General features: G+C 51.8%; 1 protein-coding gene across 1 annotated transcript; it reads left to right on the top strand.

Annotated features, from left to right (window-relative positions):
- The first annotated feature begins 1,504 nt into the window (after positions 1–1,504).
- On the top strand, positions 1,505–11,490 carry Mapk12 (mitogen-activated protein kinase 12). The gene is made up of 12 exons (XM_038343195.2): positions 1,505–1,882; positions 1,973–2,102; positions 4,615–4,673; positions 6,546–6,657; positions 6,770–6,799; positions 7,076–7,123; positions 7,517–7,631; positions 8,438–8,509; positions 8,608–8,687; positions 8,763–8,841; positions 8,922–9,095; positions 10,867–11,490. The coding sequence occupies exons 1-12, from the start codon at positions 1,758–1,760 to the stop codon at positions 10,944–10,946; spliced, it is 1,104 nt and encodes a 367-aa protein (XP_038199123.1). The 5' UTR covers positions 1,505–1,757; the 3' UTR covers positions 10,947–11,490.
- Positions 11,491–13,617: the final 2,127 nt, after the last annotated feature.

The raw sequence follows: 13,617 nt of genomic DNA, 5'->3' as shown, positions 1-13,617 counted from the left end.
CACACATTGGTCCCTGCTATTCTATGTACATTGGGATTCAGTGGACAGGCTTGACTCCTTGCTCAGTGATGGGGCTGGCTCTGAGGTGAGGTGATGGGGGTGGGATTGTCTCTGGAATAAAGGCCAATTCTTCCTCGGGGATTGGACAGGATACGGGAAATAGCTGTCTTTTCCTTCCTTGCTAAGGCAAAAAGGTTACTCTACTTTAGCCCAGGATACAGCCAGCACTTGTATCAGGCCTGAATCTTGGACCTCCAGAGGCCTTAGCCTGGCAGCTGGTCCAGGAGAAAACCTATAAGACCAGAGCCAAGGCCAGTGTTGGGGGATCAGGCGTGGAAGTGGAACCAGATACAACGTCCTAGTTCCCAAGCCTGGTCTGAATTGGTCACCTACAGAATAAAGAGGGAAACTGGGGAGCTTGTTGGAGGATGTGGGTAGGTGGTCAGAGGCCTCCCAGAGGGCACAGGATACAGGCAGATGTGGTCTGAGTGGCCCAGAGCTTCCCTGCCTGCTCTTGTCTGCTTGCGAATGTGCCACATCACCAGCGGCAGCCCAGGTGTAAAGCTGCCCTGGCTGGCCTTGAGCTGCTGATTCACGGCAGCAGGCAGGCAGGCATGGAGGGAGGGGAAGAGAATTCTGCAGGATCTTGTTACTACTCATCAACCCAGTGGGATCCTGGAATGGACTCTGGTCACCAGGCTGTGGGAAGGATGGTTGCTTTATCCTCTGGGTTCATCTGGTTTAGGTCTTGGCCAAATCCCAGAGAGGAAGCTCACATGGAGGCATCAAGCTGAAAGCCCACATAGGATCCCCTCTTTTTTTGAAGGGGCAGGCACACCTTTAGCTCATTCTGAGATTTGAAGGCCAAACTGGATAGCAGGTGGGGTAGATACAGGGGCCGGTCCTATTCAATGCTTAAAGCAGGCACTCCACATACCAGGTGAGGGCCAAAGCGGGGAACAGAGGGGCAAAGGGGCCCTAGAAGGATCTATATGATCAATCCCTCTGGTTCCTAGATTAGGAAATGGAGAGCCAGTGCTCACAATGGGGTTGGAAATGCAACCTGAGATGTCTGGGAGACAGAACCAAATACCTCCTTCATAGAGAAGAAGAATGGAACAGCCCCAGGGGCGGGGCATCCTTGGGAAAGAAGAGTTGAGCCAGGAACAGAAAAACAATTGGGTTGGGGTGTGATTGGTAAGTGGGCAGGTGGACCTGACCTGGGGCTGGAGTAGAAGTTGGTGAACTTAAGTTGCCTAGAATGGACCCAACGTTCTGGAAGATCAGGAAAGGTTGGAGTTCTGAGAAGCACCTGCTAAGACCCCAGGGCCGACAAGTCTATTGAGAATAGATCCCTGCCAGGGTGTTTCAGCACCACCTCCCGCCCCAGGTCCGGAGTGAGCTGTGGGGCAATTCCCCCTCCCTTTCCAAGCCTTCCGCCCAACCCCAGAGGCCTCCTCGGGTTTCCGCAGGGGCCGGAGGGCAGACGGGGGTGTCACGTGCTCAGGGCTCGAGGGCCCGGTTGGTCAGTGGGCCGGGAGGGACCACTTTGCCGGCCAGAGACAAGGGTCGGGTGGGAGCTGGCGGTTACAGAGAGTTCAGGGTGACGACCCCAGGAGAAGGGTCTGTAAGGGAAAGCCCCACAGGCAGGCGGGCCAGCGGCGCGGAGTCCGCCCTGTGCTACGCAGTGACCCGGGGAGCGCGGGCGGAGCCCCTGATCCCGGGTCCGGTCCTGGGGCGCAGTGCTCCGGCCGGGGATGAGCTCCCCGCCACCCGCCCGCAAGGGCTTTTACCGCCAGGAGGTGACCAAAACGGCCTGGGAGGTGCGCGCCGTGTACCAGGACCTGCAGCCCGTGGGCTCTGGTGCCTATGGTGCAGTGTGGTGAGCGTTCGCCGGACGGGGTGGCAGGCGGGGCAGGCGGCTGCTGGCGATTACGGGGCGGGTTCTTTAGCCAAGCTGTCCGCCCCGCAGCTCTGCAATAGACAGCCGCACTGGTAACAAGGTGGCCATCAAGAAGTTGTACCGACCCTTCCAGTCGGAGCTGTTTGCCAAGCGCTCCTACAGAGAGCTGCGCCTCCTCAAACACATGCGCCACGAGAACGTGAGTCCAACGCCCGTCCCAGATGCGGACACTGTGCACTGGCCACCTCTCATCCTGCCCTCCCCTGCAAATCCTGCCCACCGCCTCTGCTTCCTGGGGCCTGGTACCTCCTTCCTACTTAGCCTCCAGCTTGAGTAAGCTATCAGCAGCTTCGAGGAGGGAAGTGGAGGCATCCCAGACCGCTATCGGGGCGACACTACAAGTTTTCAGCCTCCGCTTCAGTGACTTGGTTTCACTTTTGGTTCACCTGTATGTACTTTCTCAGCCCAGGCAGTGGTCAGGGTATGTTCTAGGCCTAAGGGCTCCTCAGGGCTCACTCCAAACCCTGTCTCCTCTCAGGCTGGTAGGAAGGAGGGTTTTCCTGGAAGAACATCTCTTCCCCACCCTAGGTCTTCTTTTGCCCACTTCCTGAGTCTTCTATTCCAGGCGGGCAGGTCGCTAGAACTATGCACCCTGGCTCTGTCATCCAAAAGCCTTCAGTCTCTGTAGATACGGGGTTTAAAGGATACTGCCGCCATTGTGGGTGTGTATTTCTTCCCTCAGGCAAAGCATCTCAGTTCCAGTCCCACCTGCCCATGGTAGGATACTGCACGCGGCTGCCCCAGTGCCTCTCATACCGGCATTGCTGACCATCAGAATCCTTCTCCTAGCCAGGGAGCTTTTTCTTGTTATCTTCCTGAGGCTGTGAGTTCTATTCCCCATCTGAACTGTTGTGCTAGCCCTGTTTTAACCTCTTGGGTCATCAGTCAATAGCCCCATGGAACAATGAACTCCCTAACAGCAAACTGACCTCCACTGCTTCATCAATAGCATTCTTGGCGGACACGGTGGGTTATTATTTCTTTTCTTTGTGAAGCCTGCTTACACTGAACGCCAGTCCAGCTTTGTCTGCTTCCCCACTTCCCTGTAAACCTGTAAACAGTAAAACAAACAATCAAAAAACAGTAAAAGGCTTTGTTCTCATGGGTGTAGCCCACCCCTGTCCTCTGAGCCCCCAACTCCCACCTATCCACCTACCTGTCCTTCACCCTTCTCCAGCCAAGGGTTGTGGGCTTCTTCATTCCGCCTTGCCAAGGGTGTCTTCCACCCAGCTATGCTCCTGCCCTCACCTCAGTGTGCTAGCTTTCAGGATGACCCAGCACCTTCTGGGAGGCTGCAGTTGTAGCTACCTTCTTGTGGAAACTGACTTTGGACAGGCTGTATGCCCCACTCACTGGAGATGAGGCTGCCATAGATCTAGCCCTAAACCCCTCCCCCTCAAGCTCTGGTCCTGGGCTGTGGGTCACATTCTACACCATACAAGTGCAGAAGAAGTTTTATTCCTTTGATGGATTTCCCTTGACCTGTAGGACACTATTCACTATCTGTTCTGCAGAATGGGCTAAGTTCTCAGGTCACATCTGTGGTTTGTCTGACCCCAGGCCTTTCCTATCCTTGGTCTTCCTCCCAACTTTGGTTATGATCTAAGTGTTCACTCATCTGCCCTTTACTCTCTGTCTATTCTTGCCTCATTCTCTCTGTCCTTTCATTGAACTCAGAGGACATATTCAACATTATATCTATTTTTTTTCACTTGGATTTTTGAGACAGGGTTTCTCTGTGTATCAGCTCTGGCTGTCTTGGAACTTGCTTTGTAGACTAGACTGGCCTCAAATCCACAGAGATCCACTTGCCTCTGCCTCCCAAGTGCTGGGATTGCAGGTGTGCACGACCACCGCCTGGCCTCAGTGTTACATCTTTGTTTAAATTCTTCCTTCTACAGCAGCTCTGTGGATCAAATCCAAATCTTCCTCTGGGATGTGAGTTTGAGGCCTTCCTTTGGCTTCCTCTGTCCTCTCCTTGGTTTCTCTTTGGCCTGGGCTTCAGCCACTTGGACTCCCTCTCTGTTCCATACTCTGGAAGTGTTTCGCTCTTGCTTTGGCCATTGGGCATCCTGCCTCTCTTTGCTCCTTTACACATCCCTCCTGATACATGGATATGCAGCCCTCCTCAGGGAAGCCTCCCTTGACCCTAGAGCTTCTGTTTCCCAACCAAGTCCTGGAAAACCAATGTCACACTGTCTGTCTGTTGTCCAACTCCCTCAACCAGAAGCTGTGTTTAAACTGGTGCTTCCCCTTGGCCTAGACAGCCAGGGGATGGCCCCAGGAAGGACTTACCAGGTGTTCGTGCCTCTCAAGGGACTTTCCCCACTTTGGTCTTGGGTCTGCTTCATTGGGGGGAGAAAAGAAGCCGGGAGGGAAGACTAAGGGGTTGGATTGCTCAGAAGCCTGGAGTCAACCCAGACTTGAGACTGCCCCTCCCCCCAGAGTATCCCGGCTGTCAGCCTCCAAAAATAGCCTGTGTCTGTGGGCAAATGTACCAGGGTGGGGGCTGAGCTGACAGTGGGCACAGTGGAGGAGATGAGGATAGTTATAGGAGGGCTTTCTACCAGGAGTACAGTGCCACCCTGGGTGTGCACTGAGTCCTTGCATCTGCCATGTGCTTTCCATCCTGTCTGACACTTGTTCCCCAGGTGATTGGGCTACTGGATGTGTTCACTCCTGATGAGACTCTGGATGACTTCACAGACTTGTGAGTGCTGGCCTGGGCTGGCTCAGGGTGGGAGGAACCTAGATGGCTTCTAGGTGTCAGCTTAAGGTTCTGGGTCAGGTCAGGGGCCTTCTCCCATAGCCCAAGTGAGGGATAGGGTACACACTGCCCACCCAATCCTCTTACCAGAGTCCACTTCACAATCCTGCATGCTCCTGGGAGCTATGAACCCTGGCATGCCCTGGTAGCGCCATGGCTCTTTCTTCTTCCAAGCTTGGTACTTAGACCTTCACATTGCCTCAATTTTGAACCTTGGATAGGATGTTTGGCACCCAGTATGTGGCCCCAAATCTGAACTATTGCTGCCTTTTACTGGCAGACAGGGCCTGTCCTATCCTACGGTTGGTTATCCCTGGACTCCTACTGTAATCAACCAGAGGGTTGGAGTGGGTGACAGGCTCTTTGTTGCTGACTGGCAAAGGTCAAGATAGACTATGGCCCCATTGTCCCCTGGGGTGGATGATGTCTTTCTCCTTTGTCTATCCCTCCAGCCACCTGAACATCCAACTTTGCAGCCCCAACTCCTGCCCCAGATTCCTGGTTACTCTGTGTGTGGCAGGAGGGACCTGGGCAGCTTTTGGGTACTGGCTTCAGGTTCTAAGCAGGCTGGAGGCCTTCTTTCCATGGCCCAAGTGAAGGCTGAGATGCCTACTGCCCACTGACTCCTCACCGCACTCCCATATACTATAGGTTCCCCTGGATACTGACATGCCCTAGTAGAACCAAACCCTTTCTTCCTTTTACGCATGGCATTTGGGCCCTCACAGTGCCTGAGGTATTGACACAACTAAATGATCTGAGGTACCAGCTTCAGGCACAGTCCTCGCTGCTTACCTGGTATATGATGCTATTCAGTCGGGAATATTAAAACCCTGAGGCAGCCGGGCGATGGTGGCGCACGCCTTTAATCCCAGCACTCGGGAGGCAGAGGCAGGCGGATCTCTGTGAGTTCGAGACCAGCCTGGTCTACAAGAGCTAGTTCCAGGACAGGCTCCAAAGCCACAGAGAAACCCTGTCTCGAAAAACCAAAAAAAAAAAAAAAAAAACCCTGAGGCAGAGTGTGGTGGCACACACTTGTAATCCCAGGGAGATGGAGGTAGGAGGACCAGACGTTTGAGGCCATTTTAGGCTGCATGAGACTCTGTCTCAAAACAAAACAAAACAAACAAAAAAACATAAAACCAAGAGCCAAGGGCTGGAGAGATGGCTCAGTGGTTAAAAACATTGGCTATTCTTCCAGAGGACCTGGAATCGATTCCCAGCACCTGCATGGTAGCTCACAACTGTCTATAATTCCAGTCCCAGAAGAGTTGATGCCCTCTTTTGGCTTCCATGAGCACTGCACACACGTGGTGCATAGATATACACGGAGACAAAACATCCAGACATGTAAAAAATAAATTGAAAACGAGACCAAATGTGGGGATGAAAGTCTTTAATTCCAGCTCTTAGGAGGCAGGGGCAGGGGCAGAGCTCTCTGTGAGTTTGAGGTCATCCTGGTCTGCACAGTGAGTTCCGGGCTAGAAAGGACTGCAAAGTGAGACCTTTCCTCAAAAACAAAGTCCCCTTAAATCCTGCCTGCCCTTTTGGAAAGTGGGGATATGAGCATGCGTTGAGATGGTGTAATTGCCCAAGATAGGTGTGGACAGAAGGCAGGAGCCTAGCAGGGCATGGTGGGATTGAAGTATCGCAGTACGGTAGGACCCCAAAGCTAGTGAGGAATGGGTGCTACAGAGTAATACTGTAGTGGCTCCTGCTGGGATGGGGTTTGGCAAGATGTGAACTGGGCCCGGTGGGTGTTAGCTTAGGTGTAGGGACTAGCCCTGCATTGGCTGCATTCCCTTGTTTCCACAGCTACCTGGTGATGCCGTTCATGGGCACTGATCTGGGCAAGCTGATGAAGCATGAGACTCTGAGTGAGGACAGAATCCAGTTTCTTGTGTATCAGATGCTGAAGGGGCTGAAGGTAAGTTGAGGTGGCCGTAGGGAGGTGGGCAGAGCTTCCTGGCTGGGCAGGGTTGAGCTCTGAGGCTTGGAGCGCCTGCTGAGCTGACGGCCAAACTCCCTCTCTCCCACAGTATATCCACGCTGCTGGTGTCATCCACAGAGTGAGTCTTGGTGGGGCTGGGAGATTACCCATCTGCTCCTCCCCACCTGTGTAAACAGAAGTGTGCAAACTCAGCTTTCATTGCTAACCCATAAAAAGGCAAAATAGAAGTATGGTGGGAATGCATATACTCAATCCCCAGTTGAAAGCCTGCTCTGGGGACCCCAGCCCTCTGCCCTTCCTCCAAAGGGCCAGGCCTGCTTTGGTGGCCCCAGTGAAGTGCTGTCTGGGCCTTGCTCTGGCAGAGGAGTCACGGCGGCCATCTTTCTTCCCTCAGGATTTGAAGCCCGGCAACCTGGCTGTGAATGAAGACTGTGAGCTGAAGGTGTCACTGGGTGGGGAAAGTGACCAAGATGGGGGTGGGGGCCCCTTCTGTCACCCTACTGGCCTTCTTGACCTTTATCCCAGGAAAAGGGACAGACCTCAGGCATCTGAGGCCCAGCAGCTAATGGGTCCTGGGGTCAGGTACCTGCTTTAGGTAAAGAGTGGCTAACGTCCCTAGTCACCCAGGGCAGGAGTTTGGAGGCTCCTAAAAGTGATCAAGGGATGGCAAAGTAGACAAAAATCCTTAGCACTTGCTCCTGAGGTGGGTAGGGCCAGGTGAACTGACCTCAGGGAGAAGCCTGGGAGAACCAAGACCAAAGCGGGCAAAAGCTCCAGTGTGGACCACATTTGGCCTGTCCTCAGTGTCTTAGCTCCACCTCTGATACTTCTTTAGATCCTAGACTTTGGCCTAGCCAGACAGGCAGACAGTGAGATGACGGGATATGTGGTGACCCGGTGGTACCGGGCGCCAGAGGTCATCTTGAATTGGATGCGCTACACACAGACAGGTAAGAAAGAGGCTATCTGAAGATCCCAGCACACACTCACCACCTGCATTTACCCATTCTATTTTATTTGTTTTTTGTAGTGTGTGGGATGGAACACAGAGTCTTATTCATGCTAGGCAAGTGCTCTATCATTGCGATACTCCTCAGTTCAGCCCTTCCTTCATCATCATCATCACCATTATTACTTTATACTTTTTGGTTGTTTTTTTGCTGTTGTTGTTTTGTTTTGATTTGATTTTGAGATATAGTCTCACTGTATAGCTCTGGCTATTCCTGGAGCTCACAATGTAGACCAGGTTGGCCTTGAATCCACAGAGATCCACCGGTTTCTGCCCCTCAAGTGCTGGAATTAAAGACATGTTTCACCCTTCTCCATTTTTAAAGATTTTATTTTATGTGTATAAGTACTTATCCATGTGTGTACTTGGTGAGTGCAGAGGCCAGAAGATGGCATTGGATCCTCTAGAACTGGAGTCACCGATAGTTGTGAGCTACCATGGGGTTACTGGAACCAAACCAAAGATTTCTGGAAGAGCAGCCAGTGCTCTTAACTGATGAGCCTCTCTCCAGCCCCCTTCCTCATTTCTTGATAGGGAGCTTTTTGTAGGCACTACCTCCAGGAGGCTCCTGAGCTGGGATGGAACTCTGCTACTCTCCTCAGTGACTCCCTGTGCTCTGTGCCTGTGTACACCCCTCCTGGTCATGTATACTTGTCTTCCATATATGGTCTCTTGCATGTCCTCTTCTCTTGACTCCCATGAATATGAATGCTATGCTTGTCTGTGGGGCACTGACGTGTATCTCAGTGGACATTTGGTCTGTCGGCTGCATCATGGCGGAGATGATTACAGGAAAGATTCTGTTCAAAGGCAATGACCGTATCCTTCTATGTAGAGCATCATGGGACTTCAGCCCAGGTGTGGGTGCTGGGTGGGCCACCTTCTGCCCTTTCACTGTGTTCCTGACCGTGGTACAGACCTGGACCAGCTGAAGGAGATCATGAAGGTCACAGGGACACCCCCTCCTGAGTTTGTACAGAAGTTACAGAGTGCTGAGGTCAGTGGGAAGCTGGGTGGTGAGCTGGACTTGGGTTTGGGAGCTGGCCTATCACTCTTCCCCCCACCCCCATAGGCCAAGAACTACATGGAAGGCCTTCCTGAGCTGGAAAAAAAGGATTTTGCTTCTGTCCTGACCAACGCAAGCCCTCAGGGTAGGGCTGGGTGGGGTGAAGATCTTAGGCTGTCGGGTATGTCCTGTTCCGTGGCTTGGCCTCATTTGCTCTCCCCATAGCTGTGAACCTTCTAGAAAAGATGCTGGTGCTGGACTCAGAACAGCGGGTGACGGCAGCTGAGGCACTGGCCCATCCATACTTTGAGTCCCTGCAGGATACTGAGGATGAGTGCAAGGCCCAGAAATATGATGACTCCTTTGATGACGTAGACCGCACCCTTGAGGAATGGAAGCGTGAGTGTGGGTTCTACACAATGTCTGGCTTTGGACCCTGTGTACCCTGTCCCCTGGATTGCAGATAAGATAAAAGGTTGGGAGGTTCAAGGGCATCGTGGGAGAGTACAACTTGGCCAGGCTGACTTCTGGCTAGAGCAGAAGGCAGTGGGAAAGAGTGTCCCTTACAGCAGCGCCTTCAAAGGCTGGCGCATGATGGGTCCCGAGAACGGTGGAGCATCTGTGTGCTCAGGACAGCAATACCCTTGGCCTCTACTGATTCCCTGTCCTCTCCCCTGCCTGTATTGCCCAGCATCCTCAAGTCTAGACCACACTGGGGTCCTCTCTACCAACCACTTATCCTTATGACTTCCTTCCCACCCCTTTTGAATTTCTCCTTACCCCTTTTCAGTATTCCTCCTGAAACAACTACATCATATTCTGGCCATGGGGGACAGTCTATTCCATGCAGTCCCAAGGCCTAGCCTTTTCCTCACATCTTCAGCCCCAGATCCATCCATGGCTGTGTGTTGAACCTCCAGGTTCTGAACAGGCTGTCCTCTTACATTGAGGATCCTTACTATATCTTTGAGAACTGGCCTCAGGCTGCCCACTGGTCCATGAGCTGGAACTAGCCTCTGGTGTGTCTGCTCCAAATTGGCAGTCTGAGGACATGTCTATAGGGACATGCTATCCCTTGTCCTGCCTGCTTTAGATCCCAGGTCATGTTCTTTTTTGGTTTTTCGAGACAGGTTTTTTTTTTTTTTTTAAACAGCCATGGCTGTGGCTGTCCTGAAATTCACTCCATAGACCAGGCTGGCCTTGAACTCACAGAGATCCACCTGCCTCTGCCTCCTGAGTGCTGGGATTAAAGGTGTGTGCCACCATCACCCAGCTTCAGGCCATGTTCTTACACCTTGATGCGGGAAAGACTGGATGGGTTAAGGTTTCTGAAATCATGCCCTGCAAGGTTCTTTTGCAATCCTAGCAGGCATGCTTCCCTTCTGTGTTGTCATGTGTTTGTGCATTTGGTTCTTTGTGATGAAACCCTTCTGCTGCTAATCAAAACAACTCCCTTAACCACAGGCCACAGATCTGATCTGTGGTCTCCACCTACACACTGTGCCTGGGCGCTTTTGCTTTTACCATAGACCACAGAGGACATACAGCTAAGTCTGTGGACAGGAACACAAGCTTCCTTCATTTTTTTTTCTGAACATAAGCTCTCATCACCTGTTTTCCTGGAAATGTATCTTTACAGAAGTTTTCACACAAAGTGATGCCCCTCCCTGCCCCTCCCCTCCGTGTCCCTCCCCTCCACACCTTACCCCTTCCCCTGCCCCCAGAGTTTCTCTGTAACAGCCTCAGATTGTTCTGGATCTCTCTCTCTCTCTGTAGACCAGGCTAACCTCACAGAGATCCACCTGCCTCTGCTTCCTGAATGCTGGGATTAAACACATGCGCTGCCACCCCTGCCCAGCTCACACTAAGTGTTTTTAAGTGAATTGGCCCATTTAGGATTAAAAATCCATGGGGTGCTAGCTTCTCCCCTTAGGTGAATGTTGGACGAACTTCTTGGCTTTTGGCTTTTTGGTTGTTTTTGTTTTTTGAGACAGGGTTTCTCTGTAGCTTTGGCACTTGTCCTGGAGCTAGGTCTTGTAGACCAGGCTGGCTTCAAACTCACAGAGATCCACCCACCTCTGCCTCCCAAGTGCTGGGATTAAAGGCGTGCGCCACCACCACACGGCTTGGACTAACTTCTTTATCATCTTCTTCTCCTCACTTTCTGCAGGTGTTACTTATAAGGAAGTGCTCAGCTTCAAGCCTCCCAGGCAGCTAGGAGCCAGAGTCCCAAAGGAGACAGCTCTATGAATCTTTGGATAGTTTGGGGTATCCTGAGGAGCCCAGCTGGGAGCCTCGCAAGCACCTTGGTTCCCCTTCCCTGGAAGAGGAATCCTGGTTAGCACTCTGACAGTTCCTGGGGCTTGTATCCCAAGTCATCCACTTGGAGAGACTGAGTAGACCCTCGAATCCTGGACCTTCCATCTTCTCCAAACCTGCTCCTCTGCTTCTGGGTGCCCTGGATGACCCTGGAAGAACATCTAAGCTTTTTGTCCAAGACCCCCGCCCAACACGGAACTAGCCTTTGAATTCTGGAGTTGTGCTCCCTTCACCAGTGACAAGGTCTCAGATATGGCAGAGCTTAGTGCTATTCCCTGAGCTCTGCTTGCTCTGGACAGTGTGAAGGCCAACTCCCGAGAAGGAAGGAGATAGAGGTTTTGGGGACAATGACTCAGGGATATCATCTCTCCTGTGATGGGGGTGGATTCTCTTATGCCCTTAGCCTGGAATGTAAACCAGTCATTTTGTGTGCTTAAGTGGCTGGGAGCAAATAAACCCTTTTGTAGATCTCCCATTCTGACTGTGTGGCTCAATGTCTGAGCTCCGACCATTTCTCTGAGCTGCTAGTCTGTGCACAAAAAGAGGCAACCTGAACTCCTTGCACTCCACCTAGTAGAGGTGCCATGCCCCGGCTCTTCCCAGGTCAAAGTGTCGTGCCAGTGCCACCTAGTCCTTGCCAGTGGTCCTTAAGCCATCACATTAGGGCTTGCTCCCCGCCCTTCTGCAGTAACTATACTCTAATTAAGGCTTAGAGTCTGAGCAGGGTTCCATGGAGCCTGATGCAGGGTGCAAGGGCAGATAATGGGGACGATGATGCTAGGACCAAGACAGATGGTCCTTTCTTTCTGACTTTCTGAGAGTGCAACTTTATTTTATTTATTTTATTTTATTGGTTTTTCAAAACAGAGTTTCTCTGTGTAATAGTCCTAGCTCTATAGACCAGGCTGGCCTTGAACTCACAGAGATCTCTTATCTCTGCCTCCCAAGTGCAAGTGCTGGGATTATAGGCCCATGCCACCACCACCCAGCTGCATTTGTCTTCTTATAGTCAAAGCTTCTAGAGAGGAATGTTATCTCTGATCTCTGGTCTTAGCGGCTCTCTGAGATCCAGAGAGGTGGGTTCTCTTCTCTGACCAACAACTTACCTCTCCTGGCACCACCCTGTCAGCTTCCATGAACCTGCAGTGTCTGTCATCTGCAGGCTATTAGATCCTAGCTGCCTAGTTAGATGGTCCATGTTCTTCCTCATGTCCCAAGGACAGGTACATTAGAGCAAGATGTAAGGGTGGAGCCTTGCATTCCCCTCATTTGGCAAGGAGTTCTGGGCAATACACTTTGCCCAGGCTAATCTGGTCAGAGGAGATGCCATGACCATGCCTTCCTCTGCCCGAACCCCTTGAGATAACCATGGACCAGGACTTTGACTATTTTACTCTATTATGGAGGTGTGGCTCACACCTCTCTGCCCCACAAGACACATAATCCAGGGCAAGTCAATGAGGAGTGGCTCTGCCTGATGCCTTTGGTCTCTAGAAGCTGGAGAGGACTTGGGACTAACCAGAACCTGGGCCTGCACTCCAACACCCAAGTGTGCAATGGGCGCCTCCTAACTGCTCCAGGGCTCCTTGGTTCCCCCTGCACATGACAGTTGTGTGCATCCCTACCATAGACATCAGTGGCAGCTTTGTCCCCCTTCCCCTCCATTGCCCTGGGGGGGGTGTCTTAGAGGCTCTCTGAGGTTCAGAGAGGTGGCTTCTTCTCTCTGACCCACACTTACCTCTACTGGCATCGCCCAGGCACCTCTCTCCATCTTGGGACATCTTGCTTCGGGAAGCATGATGGGATACATCTGTAATCCCAGCACTTAAGAGGCTGAGGTAAGGACTTCAGAACTGGGGACAGGCCTGGGCTACAAAAACCAAACCATACAAACAAAAATCATACATGGACAACATCGTTCAGACTTGAACTCAGGTCTCCTTTGTTCTGTAATGCTTCTGTAAGCATTATGACTTGAATGGAAAAGTATTCTGGCAGTCGGAAGCCAGGGAATGCTGGGTATTAGAGCTCAGGTGGAAGAGTATTCTAGTAGTCAGGAACCAGGGACTAACAAAGGTCACAGTAAGTGTAGCAGTTTCCAGCCCAGCTCTAGGGAAAGGTTTACCCAATGTAACATTGCTGCCCCTGCAGGAGAGGACTTCCGCAGCCAAGTTGTTACAGTTTGTTTCTGGTGCCCCAGAATGTAACAACTCTAGAGGAAGGTTTCCCAGCAAAAGTGTTACAGACTTGCTCCACTTCTCCAGTGAAGTTGTAACAACTCGGCATTGACAGGGGGAAGGTTTCCTTAGCGAAAGTGTTACAACTCCAGCGAAAGAAGGTCTCACCCAAAGATCACTCAATGAGATTTCTCGAGAGGGAAGAATTCCGGAGAGTGGCTGCCTCTGCCAGGGTGGAAAAGGGCAGCAGCAAACTGAACTGGTGCACAGGTTACTAGTTTTCCCTGCTCAGGGATTGGTTAGTTTAGTTGGTCTGGCACAGAGGTAGATGGCTAATTTCAAGGCCAAACTGTTTCTTTCACTGACGTTTTAAAGCCTTTTTTTGGCTCTGTTTTCAAGACGAACTCTTATTTCTTTCACTGACT

Source organism: Arvicola amphibius, chromosome 9 (assembly GCF_903992535.2).
Source record: "Arvicola amphibius chromosome 9, mArvAmp1.2, whole genome shotgun sequence".
Lineage (NCBI taxonomy): Eukaryota > Metazoa > Chordata > Mammalia > Rodentia > Cricetidae > Arvicola > Arvicola amphibius.
This window is presented reverse-complemented; position numbering and strand designations above follow the sequence as displayed.

Coding starts and splice junctions, on each gene's coding strand:
- Mapk12 (XM_038343195.2), top strand. CDS start 1,758: ATGAGCTCCCCGCCACCCGCCCGCAAGGGCTTTTACCGCCAGGAGGTG. Junction 6,800..7,075: donor CTGCTGGTGTCATCCACAGA/GTGAGTCTTGGT, acceptor TTCTTCCCTCAG/GATTTGAAGCCCGGCAACCT. Junction 7,124..7,516: donor ATGAAGACTGTGAGCTGAAG/GTGTCACTGGGT, acceptor ATACTTCTTTAG/ATCCTAGACTTTGGCCTAGC.